At 51.2% G+C, this 17,058-nt stretch overlaps 3 protein-coding genes across 3 annotated transcripts; 1 reads left to right on the top strand and 2 right to left on the bottom strand.

The window, feature by feature from the left end:
• Window positions 1-484: 484 nt before the first annotated feature.
• Window positions 485-1,115, top strand: LOC126648003 (olfactory receptor 14J1-like). The gene has a single exon (XM_050330636.1). The coding sequence runs from the start codon at window positions 489-491 to the stop codon at window positions 1,113-1,115; it is 627 nt and encodes a 208-aa protein (XP_050186593.1). The 5' UTR covers window positions 485-488.
• A 3,343-nt stretch (window positions 1,116-4,458) lies between these two features.
• On the bottom strand, window positions 4,459-5,031 carry LOC126648004 (olfactory receptor 14J1-like; the record flags this gene model as incomplete). Its single annotated transcript, XM_050330638.1, has 1 exon — window positions 4,459-5,031. A coding segment is annotated over exon 1 (564 nt), but the record flags the coding sequence as incomplete, so codon positions are not given.
• Window positions 5,032-12,480: 7,449 nt separating this feature from the next.
• Window positions 12,481-13,913, bottom strand: LOC126648005 (ribonuclease H-like). The gene is made up of 2 exons (XM_050330639.1): window positions 13,055-13,913; window positions 12,481-12,938 (listed from the first exon to the last, which is right to left on the bottom strand). The coding sequence occupies exons 1-2, from the start codon at window positions 13,866-13,868 to the stop codon at window positions 12,928-12,930; spliced, it is 825 nt and encodes a 274-aa protein (XP_050186596.1). The 5' UTR covers window positions 13,869-13,913; the 3' UTR covers window positions 12,481-12,927.
• Window positions 13,914-17,058: the final 3,145 nt, after the last annotated feature.

The raw sequence follows: 17,058 nt of genomic DNA, 5'->3' as shown, positions 1-17,058 counted from the left end.
GGGCTCCAGTCATGAAACTGAAGGAGAGACTCCTAGAGAAGGAAAACCAATGGAGCAGTGAGAGGGGTGTTGGAATGCAGCTTTGATTTCTCTCAGAATGTTCTGCCCTAACTTGTCACTGTCCTTTCCTCTTTTAACAGATGCCCATATCCAGAGGCAACAAATGCCCAACAGCAGCTCCATGGCCCAGTTCATCCTGCTGGCCTTTGCAGACAGGCGGGAGCTGCAGCTGCTGCACTTCTGGCTCTTCCTGGGCATCTCCCTGGCTGCCCTCCTGGGCAACGGCCTCATCCTCAGCGCCTGCACACCCCCAGGGACTTCTTCCTGCTGCACCTCTCCCTCACAGACCTGGGCTGCGTCTGCACCACTGTGCCCAAAGCCATGCACGACTCCCTCTGTGACACCACAACCATCTCCTACACAGGATGTGCTGCACAGATGTTTCTGCTTGTCTTCTTCTTTGGAACAGAGTTTTCCTCCTGACCATCATGTGCTACGACCGCTACGTTGCCATCTGCAAACCCCTGCACTACGGGACCCTCCTGGGCAGCAGAGCTTGTGCCCACATGGCAGCAGCTGCCTGGGCCTCTGGGTTTCTCAATGCTCTGCTGCACACAGCCAATACATTTTCCCTGCCCCTGTGCCAGGGCAATGCCCTGGGCCAGTTCTTCTGTGAAATCCCACACATCCTCAAGCTCTCCTGCTCACACTCAGGTTACTTCAGGGAAACTGGCCTTCTTGTGGTTAGTGTCTGTTTAGTGTTCAGTTGTTTCCTTTTCATTGTTTTCTCCTATGTGCAGATCTTTATGGCGGTGCTGAGGATTCCCTCTGATCAGGGAAGGCACAAAGCCTTTTCCACGTGCCTCCCACACCTGGCTGAGGTCTCCCTGTTTATCAGCACTGTCATGTTTGCTTACCTGAAGCCCCCCTCCATCTCCTCCCCATCCCTGGATCTGGCCCTGTCAGTTCTGTACTCGGTGGTCCCTCCAACATTGAACCCCCTCATCTACAGCCTGAGGAACCAGGAGCTCAAGGATGGCGTGAGGAAACTGATAACTGGTTGTTTTTCAGAAACAATAAACTCTCCTTGTTTAGCATTTTATGTACCTCACTAAAGGCCAATCCTGTTATGTACTTCATTAAAGGCCCATATCTTCTCTATTTTTTTCTCCCACTATGGGTTTTAGTTTTGTGAGAATTGGTTCACACTAAAAAATCTTTATATATATGAATATATATATGTTTTTATATATAAATGACATTGTCAGTTCAGTGTTTGCCTTTCTAGCCTTGCCCAGAGGCTGTACAAAATGGCAGTTGTACTCATTGTATGCTTAAAGGAAATAAAAGACTCTGCATGGACTGGTTTCCCTGACATCTTTCGTCGCTGACTGCTCTGGAGCTGCAGGGTCAGTGCCTCTCTGCAGAGCTGGGTGACAAAAGAGTCTCAGCAGAGCAGCCCTGCCAGGGAGCAGCAGCCCTTCTCCTCCATGACTTCCTCCTCCTGCCCTTGTCCACTGTCCTGCAGAGCCCTGTGTCAGAAGCCAAACTCCCAGTCCCTTGAAGCATTGCTGGACCCCACTGAGGGCAGGCACTGACAAAGCCTCCCCAGGGACTCCTTCGAGCAGATCCTTGCAGGCCAGGAGTGCAGGCAGACAAAGGAAAGTTGCTTGCGGTGGCCTGAGGGGCAGAGGCAGCTGCCAGAGCCAAGGGCACAAAGGCCTGGGTGCCTTTGGGCCTTGCAGCCCTGCCAGAGCCCTTGGCCATCTCTGCTGCAGGCTGTGCTCCCCTGGCCCTGCTGCTCCTCTGGCCTTGCAGGTTGCACACACCCCTCCTGCTTTCCCACCCCCCTCCAGCAGCATTTCTGGGCCCTCCCTGATGGCTCTGCTGTCCCCCAGCTCTGGCTGCTGCCATGTGCACTTGGCCTTCTTGGCTTGGATGCTGAGCCCCTGTGCCCCAGGACATCCCTGAGAGAGCCCAGGCCCTTCTGCTGGGGGTCCCTGCAGAGCTGAGCAGATCCAGGTCACCTCCCATTGCTCTGCCAACCCCTTGGGGCTGCTCTGGGCCCTGCAGGTCCTTGCCCTGCTCCCAAGGGCTGTGGGGGTGCTTCATGGTCAGGGCTTGGGCTTTAGAGCTCAGTGGATCTGGAGGTTTGTTGTTCTGCTGGCAGGGTCTGGTTCATGATTAAGGGAAGAGCTTTGTGGTCTGGGTTAGGATTAAAGCTTGTGTTTTCATACGAACAATGCTGGTTTGGGAATGGGTAGGGCATTGAGTACAAATAAGAGTCTGGACTTCTGGGTTTGGTCTTTTTCTGGTTTCGAATTAGAGCAGTGGATTCCTTTCAGTGGGAGGGGCAGCACTTTTGGGGAGTATTGAGGCTTGGGATTACAAAGTGCATAAAGGTCCATCAGGAGTGTTTGCACAGTCAGTGTTTCAGCACCCTCAGCATTACCAGAACCTGGTTTTACCTCATCAAAATCTTTCCTCTCTGTTGGCTAAGCCCCTCTTTCCTTCCCCAATTATCTTATCTCTTTTGTTCCAGTTCCTCCCAACCTCCACAACTCTTCCATCAGGATGGGCTCAGCTTTGTGCTGATGCTGTGCAACCTCATGGAACCAAGGAGCCCCTGTGGAACTGCAGAACCTCCTGGAATTACGGGGCCATTGTGACCCTGGGGAAACCCATGGAATCAAGAGGCCACTGTGACACTGCAGGGCCTCCTGGAGCCAAAGGAACCTAGGGACAGTGGGCAACCTCCTGAAATAAAGGAGCCATGGTGACACTGCAGAAACACCTGGAACCAGGAGGCCATTGTGGCACCGCAGGGCCTCACCCTGAGCCACAGTGGAACGTCGTGAGATCAAGAGGTCATTGTGACACTGGGGAACCTCATGGAAGAAAAGGAATGCAGGGACACTGTGGGACTTCATGGAATCAAGGGGCAGTTTTGACACTACAGGGCCTTATGGATCCAAAAGAACGAAGGGAAATTGTGGAACCTCATGAAACCAAGGGGCCACTGTGACACTGCAGGGCCTCATGGAACCCAAGGAACCCTGAGACATTTCAGAGCCTCCTGGAACCAAGGGACCACTGTACCTGCCCAGTACTCCATGGAATCAAGCAGAGCTGCTGCTTCCCCCCCACCTCTGCACCGCACAGACTGGAGTCGCAGGTTCTGCCCCACTTGGACCCCTCTGGAGTCAGCATGTTCTTGGGAGCACAACTTAGCTCAGACCAGAGAGTTTCCCAGATTTTGGGTTGGGCCCTCCTCCCCCCAGGGCCAGAACAGCCTCTTTGCATGGCCCCTCTGCTCACCCTGTCCTGCTCTTCTCCTGGCACATCCCATCTCCCCACAGAGCCTTTCCCCAGGGGAACACATCTGTGCTGGCCTGAGCAGCCCTTCCTGCAGCCCCTGCCTGTGCTCCCCACAGCCCCCGAGCTGGGGGCTGCTCTGCAGAGCAGGGGGCTGTGGGGCCCGGGGCCATGGGGGACTCTGTGGGGCTGTGCTGCTCAAGCTGGGAGGCAGAGCCAGCTGATGGTGCTCCCTGCCACTGAGCACCTCCCACAGATGCTCCTGTGTGGCCATGGAGGGTGCTCAGAGGGGCCCTGCCTTGTTCCAGAGCTGGGACATGGCTTGGGGGCTGCTCTTTATTGACCTGTGCAAGTTCACTGAGGGGAAGAAAAGTCCCTTGCAAGAGTTTTCCCTGTACCTGCTGTGTCCCCTGGGGTTGCAGAGCTCTCTTTGCCACTTCCCAGCAAGATTTAGTACTTTCTGTCTGGGTGACTCCACCCTGGGCAGGATTCTGCTCCAGGGCTCCAGTCACTGCTGACTGGATGGGACGGGCTGTCCCTGCAGATCCTCTGTGCTCTCCTGCACTTCCTCATTTCCTACACACAAATCCTCCCCTGCCATCAGAGCCAGCACAAGCTGCAGAGCCCCAGGCAGGTGACCTGGAGATCCTTTGTCATCTCCATTGCCCATCGGCCACCAACACACAACATCTGAGCCAGCCCTCAGTCCCTGCAGTCCCAGTAGGTCCCTGCCCTCCCTGCACTGTCTGCATGGAGAAACAAGCACAGCAAAAAGACTTTGCAGAGTCTATTTCTTTCTTACACTCAGAGATTGTGATTCCTCATGTACAAACTATCACAGGGAGGATGTTTGACAAATACCTTGCTGCACAAATTTTTATTTAGTTTAAATGCACATAGAACAGGATTCCTGATCAGTACATTTTGTGGGTCAAAAAGAAGAGGAAAAGAGTGAATTATATATGAGATGAAGTAAAAAATTTCAGGTTTACTGACGTGAACAGAGGGAAATAACAGGAAACATCCACACACACACACAATATAAAACTTTTAAAAGGCAGACTGGGCCCAAACTGTGTTACACAATGAGTGTTCTACAAAAGAAAAGATGCATTATTTTTCTCCTGAAAAACATCCAGTCATCATTTTCCTTATGGCACCCTTGAGCTCCTGGTTCCTCAGGCTGTAGATGAGGGGGTTCAGGGCTGGAGGCACCACTGAGTACAGAACTGACAAAGACAGATCAAGGGATAGAGAGTAGATGGAGGGTGGCTTCAGGTAGCCAAAAATGCCAGTGCTGAGGAACAGGGAGACCACGGCCAGGTGAGGGAGGCACGTGGAAAAGGCTTTGTGCTGTCCCTGCTTAGAAGGGATTCTGAGCACAGTCCTGAAGATCTGCACATAGGAGAAAACCATGAAAATGAAACAACCAAAACCTAAAGAACAGCTTATTATAAGAAGCCCAACTTCCCTGAGGTAGCCTGAGTGTGAGCAGGAGAGCTTGAGGATCTGAGGGATTTCACAGAAGAACTGGCCCAGGGCATTGCCCTGGCACAGGGGCAGGGAAAATGTATTGGCTGTGTGCAGCAGAGCATTGAGAAACCCAGAGGCCCAGGCAGCTGCTGCCATGTGGGCACAAGCTCTGCTGCCCAGGAGGGTCCCGTAGTGCAGGGGTTTGCAGATGGCAACGTAGCGGTCGTAGCACATGATGGTCAGGAGGGAAAACTCTACTGAAATGAGAAACATAAAAAGAAACACTTGGGCAGTGCATCCTGCATAGGTGTCGTGGTTTTGCCCACCAGCCCATCCCTGGGGCTGAGGATGGTTTTGTCCAGGTGATTTCCGGACAAAAAACCAATCAAAAAGTTCAGTGACACCTTTGCTAATTACATCTTTAAGAAAACGGAAGAGAAGGTGGTGGCGCAGTTGAAATTAAGAGCAGCAGCCATGTAGAAGGGTAGCGGGCCCGAGGAGGGCCAAAGCCCCCTCCTCCCCCGGCTTGGGCCGGCGGGGGGCAGGTGTAGTACTGAAGCCTCCCTTCTCTCTTGTGAGAGAGTAAAGAAAAAAAAGGTTTAAAAGACGAACTGCTTAGACGAGAAACCACTGTAGAAGAATTCCAGCCATGAGATAACAGGATTTTCAAGGTCAAAGCTGCAGTCGCAGAAGAGAGAAGAAAAGTTCGAAGGGGGGAGAACTGCTTTTTCTCCTTTTCGCTCTCCCTCCCTTCAGCAGGGTAAAGACTGAAAAATAAAATCCCTGCCACCTGTAGAAGTTTGTTGGGGTGAAGAGACCCCCGTGCGGCTCACAGAGGAGCTTGTGGATGCACCAGAGATTTGTGACTTTAACAGAGAAAGCCTTATGCTGGAGTAAAAGCGGCTCAGATGAGGCAGAGTCCTGTTAAAGACTTTGTGACCCTCGAAGGGATGATGCTTATGCTGGAGCGAGACGGCTCAGATAAGCTTGGGATCTCAGTGAGAGATCCATGCTGCTGCTGTTGAAGATTTATGACCCTGACGGGTATTAGAACCTACGCTGGAACACAAAACGGTTCAGGTAGGGATGTTGGGATCCATGTGTGGGATCCATGCTGCTGGTGCTAGAGAGAACCTATGCTGGAGCAGAAAATGGCTCAGGTGGGATATTGGGATCTGAGTAAGGGATCCAGACTAGACCCATGCCGAGAAGTCAATCAAGGACTGTTCTCCCATGGGGAGGGACCTCCATAGGGAAACAGGGGTGAACTCTTAAACCATTATCCCCTGTAACCCTGTGGAAGAAGATCCATAGTAAGCAAGTGTCCCCTTGCAAGTCTATGGAAGGAGAACCTTCAGGACCTGAGTAACCCTCAGCCTTTGGTTTTAACCCAGGAGGGGGGTAGGCCCAGCCCTGGAGGCTGACATAGAGAAGAAGGAGAAAAGGTTCCAGCTGCGACGAAAGTGCTGCAGAGTTACTGGAGAGAGAGAGCTGGAATTCTGAAAACAGAAAAAGACTGCTTCTCCTCCTTGGACTGATATAAAGGGAGGTGGGGGGAGAAGTATTTTTTTTTGTAAATACATAATACCTTTTACTTAAGTAGAATTGTTGTAAATATAATTCTTTAGTTTTAGTTTGTTAATAAAAATACTCATCCTTTTTTTAATTCAGTCTCTTTTTGTCTGCATAAACCTTCTCTCAACTGATACTAATTTTATGTGGGGGTATAAAAGTAAATTGAGCCAGGACAAAACCACGACAATAGGAGATGGTTGTGGTGTCCCAGAGGGAGTTGTGCATGTCTTTGGGCACAGTGGTGCAGATGCAGCCCAGGTCTGTGAGGGAGAGGTGCAGCAGGAAGAAGTCCCTGGGGGTGTGCAGGTGCTGGTCGCAGGCTACGGCGCTGAGGATGAGGCCGTTGCCCAGGAGGGCAGCCAGGGAGATGCCCAGGAAGAGCCAGAAGTGCAGCAGCTGCAGCTCCCACCTGTCTGAAAATGCCAGCAGGAGGAACTGGGCCATGGAGCTGCTGTTGGGCATTTGCTGCCTCGGGGTTTGGTTTTCTGTTGAGGAGAAAAAGGCAGAACTGAATTAGGGCAGACTGAATCAGCAAAACACATTACATGTCTCAGCAATTCAACATTCACGGCCCCTTTTCAGGAAGGTCTCTCTGCATCCCTCTCCCCTGAGCTCTGGGGTGTGATGCTTGAAGGGGGCATTGAGAGCAGAGACCATGGAATGGACTTCTGAGGAATCCTTCTGGCTGTGCAGTGAGAGGCAACTTGGAGCACGGGTGACCTCCAATTAAATGTACTTGGGATGTATCCCAGTGTTTCCAGACCTGCTGTTCACATTTTGCACAAGCAACAACAGAGGGTGGGGATTTGGGTACTTTATTTTATTCCAGTTCCTTTTGCCAGCACTGAGTTTGGAGGGTTGAAATCTGTGACATTTCTAATGTGCTCCAAGTGAAATCTTGTGAGTCCTGAGAGGCATAGGGATGGTCTCTTGGTGCAAGAGCTGGCCATCTTTCCTTCTGGATGTCACCTGCAGCCCTGCAGGACACCCAGGGAAACAGCTGAAGAGCCTGAAGTTGCCTGGAGGGCACTTGGCACTTTGCTGCCACAGACACATCCTGACAGCAGCACCCAAAGGGTTTTTGTCTGCACAGGAATCTGCCCCCCCCCAAACCCCACACTGGCTCAGAAAAGCCAAGGGTGAGAACAAGGAGAGCCCAGGCAGCAGGGGATGGCAGGAAAATTCCCCAGTGCTGCTGCCAAGGGAGGAGGGACAGGCAGAGCCAGATGGAAATGAGGGCCTTGTCCTTGCCTGGGCTCTGGCTGCTGCAGGGCAATGCCCAACCCAGCCCCCGTGGGCCTGAGGGCAGAGGCTCTGCTTGGGCTGGCAAAGGAGCCCAGGCAGGAGCTGCTCAGGGAAGGGCTCTGGGCCACAGACACAGGCAGGGAGGGGCCACATCCCCCTGGCCAGCACTTGTGGCAGCAGCTGCCTCTCCCTCCCTGCCTGGGTGTGTGTGAGGAGCTGTTCCTGCCAGCAGCCCCTCCCTGTGCCCAGCTCAGCTCCCTGCCAGTGCTGCCAGAGCCCATGCCCAGCCCAGGGCCCAGGGGCAGCTCTGCCTTGGCAGGAGCTGCAGAGCAGATCCCAGAGCCCCTGCGCTGGCTGGGAAGGGGAGGTGTTGGCAGTGGATGTGCTTCCTGAGCAGGGCCCCTGCAAATGGCAGCAGGTGCAGCTGAAGCTGGGAGGAGCCCTGAGCCTGCAGCTGAAGGGCCCTGCCCAGCCCTGGCCTGCCAGGAGGGCTCACTCCTTCCCCCCACCCCTTCTCCCTGCAGGGCCGTGGCAGCTCCTTGGCCGGGCTGAGAGCTGCCCCTGGCAGGCAGCAGAGTCCCTGCCCCAGCACACACAGCCCTGGGGGGCAGGACCCTGCTCTGCCCCACAGCCCTGGGCACCCCTGGCTGCACCCCCACCTGCCCACCCCACAGCCAGCCCTGCCACAGGGAACCTTCTGGCCCTGGGCCTCCCATGGGGCAGCAGCAAGTCCTGCTCTGCAGCAGCTTCTCCTGCTGCCCCCCAGCAAATCCAGCACAGCCATCCTGACAGCTCCTGCCAGGGCTGGCATTTGGCAGCTGCAAGAGCCACTGGCAGCAACTCCCCTGCACTGCTCTGCAGCCACAGCCTTCCCGTGCCAAAGGGCTGCCAAGGTTCCTCCCCTGAGCAGCTCTGCCCTGTCCTCCCAGCCCAGGATCTCTTTCACCTCCTGCTCCCTTCTCCTGGCTGCCCTTGCTGCCTGCAGCTCCTGCCCTGCTCTGCCATAGGGCCACTTCCTCTGCCCTGCAGGGACTGGCAGAGGCCTTCAGAAGAATTCTACAAGCTGTGGGATGTGGCAGCTTTAGGAGAATCCTGCAGGAAGGGAAGTTTAACTTTCCTACAGCTTTAGAATTCTTCATGCAAATCCTTGGAAGGTTTCTCCTGCAGTGAGAGCTCAGTCCCCTCCCAGCCCAGGCTGCCTTCTCTCCTGTGCCCTGGCTGCTGGAGGCAGTGCCCTCAGCCCTGCTGGGCTGTGCAGAGGAGCTGCTCAGCAGCAGAGCTGTTACTTAGAAGTGCTTCTTCGTTGCCAGGAGGTCCCTGTGTGCCAGGAGCCTGGTCCAGCTCAGCAGCACAGCAACAGCCCCAGGCATTTCATCACCCTTGGGGCTTTGGGGATGAGTCCCTGAACATCAGACCCTGAGGAGAGTTGCAGGAACCTCTTGAGAAACCAAAGTGAGATTCAAACTGTAAAGTTTCTTGTAGTGTTAATGGGTCCCACTGAGGAACCCAACTGAAAAAACATCCTCAAGTCTGTGTAAGAGCACAAACCTGGACACTGTTATGCCAGGTCAGAGAATCACAAAATCATCAAGGTTGAGAAAGACCTTCAAGATCTTCTGGTCCAACTGTCAACCAGCACCACCACAATCATCCCTAAACCATATCCCAAAGTGCCATATCCAGATGCCATCTGAACACTTCCAGAGACTTCTCAACCTCCCTGGACTACTTGTTCCAACACATAAACACTCCTTCAGTGAAAAGTTTTTTTTTAATATCTAATCTGAACCTCACCCAAGGTAACTCAAGGCCATTTTCTCTTCCTTTCACTATAAGCATGGTAGAAGAGAGGAACCCCACCTCATTAAAATATTGTTTTGGATCATTGTACAGAGCAAAGCACATTATAAAGAGGTGCACTCTGAGCCTCCTCTTCTGCAGACTAAAGAACTCCAGTTCCCTCAGCTGCTCCTCATCAGACAGGTTTTCCAGACCCTTCCCCAGCTCCGTTCCCTTCTCTGGACACACTCCAGCCCCTCCAGGGCCTTTTTGCACTTAGGGGCCAGAACTGGACACAGCACTCGAAGTGGGGCCTCCCCAGTGCCCAGCACAGAGGGACAATCACTGCCCTGGTCCTGCTGCCCAGCCTGTTCTCCAGAAAGGCCAGGGTGCCCTTGGCCTTCTTGCTCCCCTGGGCACACTCTGGCTCATATCCAGTCCCTGTCAAGCAGCACCCCCAAGTCCCTTCCTGCTGAGCAGCTCTCAAGTCACTCTGCCCCCAGCCTGGAGCATTCCAGGGGCTTGTTGTCACCCAAGTGCAGGCCCTGACACTTGGCCTGATTGATGCAGCCTGTCCAGATCCCTCTGCAGAGCCTTCCTGCCCTGCAGCAGATCCACACTCACACCCAACTTCATGGGATCCACCAATTTCCTGAGGGGGCACTTGATCCCCTCATCCAGATCACCAAGAACGATGTTAAACAGATCAGCCCCAACCCTGAGCTCTTGGGAACACCACTAGTGACCGGCCCCACCTGGATTTAATTCCATCCCCCACTACTCCCTGGGCCATCAGCCAGTTTTTCCCCCAGCAAACAGTTCCCTCGTCCAGGCCATGAGCAGCCAGTTTGTGCAGGAGATGCTGTGGGAGATGGGGTCAAAGGCTTTCCTGAAGTCAGGATAGACACATCCCCAGCCTTTCCCTCAGCTACTGAGGGGTCATTTGTCACACAAGGAGACCAGATTGGTCAGGCAGGACCTGCCTTTCCCAAACCCCACACTGGCTGGGCCTGATCACCTGGGTGCCCTGCCCGAGCCATGGGACGGTGATGGGAGAAACAGAAACTTGACTCACAGTGTCCCAGAATACCCAAAGAAGGGACAATGTAATCTTAGAGAAGTCCTGGAGAATTAGATCAGGGATGTAACTCAGACTAACAGGATGTAAATAAGATCTGTGTTCCCAGATTAGATGAAGAACAAACATAACAGTTTTTGGTGGTGGAACACGATCATGATGTGCCTGCTCAAGAACTGAGAGCAAGACATCTACCTGCACTCAGGATGATCTACTCCATGGCCATCCAGTTAAGTTTCATTTTGTCTTTGGCCCTTTGATTTATTCCTTTTCAAATCTTTACCATATCCTTGTAGTCCCCCCACGTTTTCTGCCCCTCCTTTCCAGAGCTGAGTCACTCCCTTTTTCCCCAGATTTCCAGCCTTACTTCTCTGTTTAACCAAGCTGTGCTGTTTGTCCCCTGGTTTGTCTTATGGCCCATGGACACTGCTCCTGGAGCTTTGAGATTTCCTCTTAAAGCACCTCCAGCCTTCTTGGACTCCTTTGCCCTTCAGGACTGACTCCCAAGGGACTCCATCAATCAATCTCCCAAACAGGCCAAAGTCTGCTTGTCACCAGTCCGAGGTGTCATTTCTGCTGCCTCCTCCTTCCTCCACCCACACTGGAAAACTCCATCATTTTGGGGTCCCTGTGCCCAACAGCTCCAGCCACCACATCCCCCACCAGTCACAGAATCATGGAATGGTTTGGGTGTTAAAGCACCTCAAAGAGCATCTCATTCCAACCCCCTACCATGGGCAGGGACACCTTCCACTAGACCAGGTTGTTCAGAGCCCCATCCAGCCTGGCCTTGAACACCTGGCGTGAATGGTTGTGATGGTTTGGACTTGGCTCCCTGCCAAATGCCCGAAAGTCACAACAGCAGTCCCCTTCCTCCCTCCCTTCTCCTTTTAGGGCAAAGAAAAAAAAACTATAAAAAATTAAAGAACCCAAAGTCAAGCTGTTTATATAAAATATATATATATTTACGTAAATTAAAGTTATATACAGTTAAGATGCTATATACACAGTAAAAGGGGATCCACTCCCCGAAGGGATAGGGAAAGGGGAAAAAAAGGACACCGAACAGGTATACTTGATCAAATTCAGGAACTATACTAGTAATTAACAAAACAGATCTCACCACTTCCCTTAGAAAAAGCAGGATTGGCAGACACAGCCAGCACTCTCCGAACCCCCCACGTGGCAGGTCAGCGGTCGCTGCAGGCCTCAGCTTTAGATAAGCGAGACCAACGCAAGGACCTACTGTTCCTGACCCTCGTTGGAAGAGAAGAGAGAGAGGTCTCTAATCTCCAACTTATTTATACTCTGTTTTATGTAAAAATCGTATGGAATACTGGGTACTTGGCCACTTCCTTGGTTACAAACTGGTTACCAGGAAGGCCTAGATCAAAACCATCACATTCTCCACCCCTTATTCCATACTATTTTTACGTAACACCTACATTTTGCCTTCACTTATATCCTTCGTATATATACACATATGGATAAATGTATATAGTCCTTGTTCATTCTTTAGAGCATCCATCTTGTTGTAGAAGAATCAGCATCAGGATTAGCTTGGTTCAGATTCTTGGCTCTTTGGTGACAATTATAGTTGTGGTTTTAGGGCTGGTTCTCTGGTCTGGGCTGGTTTATCACTGGATACCGGCATTAGTTTGTTCAGGTCTTTCCCACTTGGTGACTGGTTTCCTGTAAAACACAACTCAAAGCACATGATTAGTCTTTCCCCAAGGTTAAATTTCTTTGAGGCACACAGTGGATCTCTCCATCCTTTCTCATTACCCACCAGGTATTTCCGGGTCCTTGAGCGAAAAACAATCCCACGAATGGGTTTGTCTTCGCCCGAGGGAGGAGTAATCCAAACAGCCTTCCCTAACATACCTCTCAGATGGATCGCTGGAACTTTGTCTCCATCTACAGTGTGGAGGGATTCTGCTTGGGCAGGACCAGCTCGATTGACAGAGCCTCTAGTGTTAACTAGCCAGGTGGCCTTGGCTAAGTGCTTGTCCCAGTTCTTGAAAGTTCCTTCACCTAGTGCCTTCAGAGTTGTTTTTAACAGTCCATTACACCTTTCAATTTTCCCAGCGGCGGGTGCATGATATGGAATGTGATATACCCATTCAATACCATGCTCCCGTGCCCAAGTGGCCACCAGATTATTCTTAAAATGAGTCCCATTGTCTGACTCAATTCGTTCTGGAGTACCATGTCTCCACAGGACTTGCTTCTCGAGACCTAGAATGGTATTCCGGGCTGTTGCATGTGGTACCGAATATGTCTCTAACCATCCAGTAGTCGCTTCCACCATGGTAAGCACATAGTGTTTACCTTGGCGGGTTTGTGGCAATGTGATGTAGTCGACCTGCCATGCTTCTCCGTATCTATACTTGTCCCAGCGTCCACCATACCATAGGGGCTTCAACCTTTTGGCCTGTTTAATGGCAGCACAGGTTTCACAGTCATGGATAACCTGGGAAATAGAGTCCATGGTTAAATCCACCCCTCGGTCTCGTGCCCATCTATAGGTGGCATCTCGGCCCTGATGGCCTGAAGCATCATGGGCCCATCGAGCTAGGAACAACTCACCCTTTTGCTGCCAGTCTAGGTCTACTTGTGACACCTCGACTTGTGCAGCACGGTCTGCTTGTCTGTTATGAGCGTGTTCCTCATTAGCTCGATCCTTGGGCACATGGGCATCTACATGGCGGACTCTCACATTCAGTTTTTTCACTCTGGCAGCGATGTCTTGCCACAAGTCGGCAGCCCAGATGGGTTTTCCTCTACGTCTCCAATTCATTTTCTTCCACCTGTCTAGCCATCCCCATAGGGCATTGGCTATCATCCACGAATCAGTGTAGAGGTAGAGTCTTGGCCATCCTTCTCTTTCTGCAATGTCTAAGGCCAATTGGACAGCTTTGAGTTCCGCAAACTGACTCGATTCACCTTTACCTTCAGTGGCTTCTGCCACCCGCCGGGTGGGACTCCACACAGCTGCTTTCCACTTCCGGCTCCTTCCTACAATGCGGCAAGAACCGTCAGTGAAGAGGGCATAACGTGTCTCTTCATCTGGCAACTGATTATATGGCGGAGCTTCTTCAGCTCGACTCACTGGCTCTTCTTCTTCTTCATCCGCCAGACTGAAGTTCCCACCTTCAGGCCAATTGGTTATAATTTCCAAAATTCCAGGGCGATTCGAGTTTCCCATTCGGACACGTTGCGTAATCAAAGCCATCCACTTGCTCCACGTGGCATCGGTGGCATGATGCGTAGAGGGCACCTTACCCTTGAACATCCAGCTCAGCACTGGTAATCGGGGTGCCAGGAAGAGCTGTGTTTCGGTACCAATCACTTCTGAGGCTGCTCGTATGCCTTCATATGCCGCTAAGATTTCTTTTTCCATAGGGGTGTAGTTGGCTTCAGAACCTCTGTAGCTTCGGCTCCAGAAACCAAGTGGTCGCCTCGCGTCTCGCCAGGCACTTTTTGCCAGAGGCTCCAGGAGGGACCTTTATCTCCAGCTGTAGAGTAAAGTACATTCTTTACATCTGGTCCCGTCCTGACTGGACTAAGAGCCACGGCATGTGCAATCTCTTGCTTGATTTGCCTAAAAGCCTGTTGTTGTTCAGGACCCCACTGGAAGTTGTTCTTTTTACGGGTCACAAAGTAAAGAGGGCTTACAATTTGGCTGTATTCTGGGATGTGCATCCTCCAGAAGCCTATGGCTCCCAGAAAAGCTTGGGTTTCTTTTTTGTTTGTCGGTGGAGCCATTGCTACGATCTTATTGATGACGTCTGTTGGAATCTGACGACGTCCATCTTGCCATTTCACCCCTAGGAATTGGATTTCTCTGGCAGGTCCCTTGACTTTATTTCTCTTGATGGCGAAACCGGCCTCGAGGAGAATCTGGATGATCTTTTGCCCTTTTTCAAAAACTTCTTCTGCTGTGTCCCCCCATACAATGATGTCATCGATGTACTGCAGGTGCTCTGGGGCCTTACCCTTCTCTAGGGTGGCCTGAATCAGCCCATGACAAATGGTTGGACTGTGCTTCCACCCCTGGGGCAGTCGATTCCAGGTGTACTGCACACCCTCCAGGTGAAAGCAAACTGTGGCCTGCACTCTGCTGCCAAGGGAATGGAGAAAATGCATTAGCAATATCAATAGTGGCGTACCACTTCGCTGTCTTGGACTCCAGCTCATACTGGAGCTCCAACATGTCTGGTACAGCAGCACTCAATGGTGGCGTGACTTCATTCAAGCCACGATAGTCCACTGTCAGTCTCCATTCTCCATTGGATTTACGTACAGGTCAGATAGGGTTATTGAAGGGTGAGTGTGTTCTGCTGACCACCCCTTGACTCTCTAACTTCCTGATCATCTTGTGAATGGGGATCACAGCATCTCGGTTTGTCCTGTACTGTCGCCTGTGTACAGTTGCAGTGGTTATAGGTACTTGCTGATCTTTGACTTGGAGTAGTCCCACAATGGAAGGATCTTTTGAGAGGCTAGATAGGGCAGATAATTGCTTGGACTTCTCTTCAATCACCGTGGCTACACCGAAAGCCCATCGGTACCCCTTCGGGTCTTTGAAGTATCCTCTTTTTAAGTAGTCCATACCAAGAATGCAAGGGGCTTCTGGCCCCGTCACAATGGAATGCTTTTGCCATTGGTCTCCTGTCAAGCTCATATCGGCCTCTACCACTGACAACTCTTGAGACCCTCCGGTCACTCCAGAAATAGAAACAGCCTCTATACTCTTATGCTCTGATGGCATTAAAGTACACTGGGCACCAGTATCCACTAAAGCCCGGTATCTCTGAGGATCCGATGTGCCAGGCCATCGAACCCACACAGCCCAGTAAACCCTGTTATCTTCCTGGTCCCTATCCTTCTCCTGGCAGAAGGCAGGGCCCCTCTATTGGTCTTGATCGGAGTATTCATCGTCCGACTTTGACTTTGCCTTCTTGGAAGCCTTCTTGTTATTGTCAAAGCGGACCTCCATCTTTTTGTGTTTCAGAGGTTGTAGAGCATCTGCATCAATCACGTAGACAACCTTTTTGTTGTTTTCCTTTTGTTGTAACTCTCTCACTCTGGCCTCAAGTTTGGAAGTGGGTTCACCATCCCACTTCTTCATGTTTTCTCCTTTGTTTCGTAGATAGGATCACAGTTGATTACGTGACTTCCGTCTGGGGTTTCCTCTCCTTCTGCGTACTAAGAAAGGAGATCGTGAACGAGGCCGGGACCAAGATCAAGGTCAAAATCGTGGTTGAAACCATTTTATTGGTCTGTCTCTAAAGTCTCTGTAGTCTATATAGACTCTATCATCTCTATCCCTATAGTCGTCTTCATATCTGAAATATTCATAGGGCCTCTCCATTGCTTCCCTAGCATGGATAGGTCGGTGTCGGGCATCGGAGGACCTTTCCAAATTTTCTGCTATGGTCCGTATCCATGAACACATGGTGTCCACAGTCGGTTCATCCGTTTTTGGATTATATACTGATATTAGGTAATTAAGGTATGATGCAGGGGCACCTCTAATCACTTGCCTCTACATTGGTTTTGTACATGAAATCTTCTCTGGTTCTAAACAGTCATAATAATTTGAATTGCAATAAATGAGTTCCAGCATAGCTAATTCTCGTAAGTATTGGACGTTTTCTTCTGCACTAGTCTACTTTTTTGGAGAATTCATTAAGTATTCTTTAAATGGATATTTTTTCCTCACAGCATGGAGGATTCGGAGCCAGAGACTGAGATTGTATGTCTCTCTTGCGATTTTTTGTTCTATTTCACCGTCTTGAGCGAGGGATTCTAGCTGTTGTGTTTCATGACTCTCTAACAAGTGGTTTCTGGTTCCATTATCCCAACATCGTACCAGCCAGGTGAGAATTTGTTCACTAGGCCGGCGGCTGTAATCCCGTCGTAGATCCCGGAGTTCTGCTGGGGTCATTGTTCGCAGTACCTCACTCGTTTGCACAACTGCTGTTCCAGAATAAGGATCTCCCCTAGGTGGAACTATTTCCACTTCCCTTCTGACGTTTTTACGTGGAACTGCTCTCTCTCTCTCTCTACCTCTCTCACGTGGAGGCAGAGACTGAGCATGTAGCGGGGATAGACTTCTACTCCATTGTCTAAGCCCACGAGGTGGAGGTAGCGAGTAGTCCTTCAGACTTTGGGATGAAGGTCTCAACCGTTCTTTTGTATTTTCCGTTGGAAAGTCAGGAAGAGAATATTTGGGTGTCAGCCTTGTCTTTGGTGGTTTATTGGCTATTTGTGTTGTCACCCCTTCTTCTTTCAGGTGCACTCCCTTTTCCTTTGGACGCGCTCCTAATTCTTTTGGGCGCACTCCTTCTCTCACTGCTACTTCTTCCTCTTTTGCAGCCGTCCATTCGTCCACTACTACATAATTGGATGGGATAGGTTCCATGGGGCTGGCAAGTCTCTTTGCTTCTACTTCTTCTTCTTCTTCTTCTTCTTCTTCTCTTTCCATACGCTTTAATTGTGGAATTAGGCCTGTAGCTTCTGCAGTGTCCCTTATCCATATCTTCTTCTTAGTTAGGGGGGTAATAGTGATTCTCTTGTTGGTAGTC

The sequence above is a fragment of the Myiozetetes cayanensis genome, unplaced genomic scaffold (assembly GCF_022539395.1).
Source record: "Myiozetetes cayanensis isolate MyiCay16 unplaced genomic scaffold, myiCay2020 scf420, whole genome shotgun sequence".
Classification (NCBI taxonomy): domain Eukaryota; kingdom Metazoa; phylum Chordata; class Aves; order Passeriformes; family Tyrannidae; genus Myiozetetes; species Myiozetetes cayanensis.
This window is presented reverse-complemented; position numbering and strand designations above follow the sequence as displayed.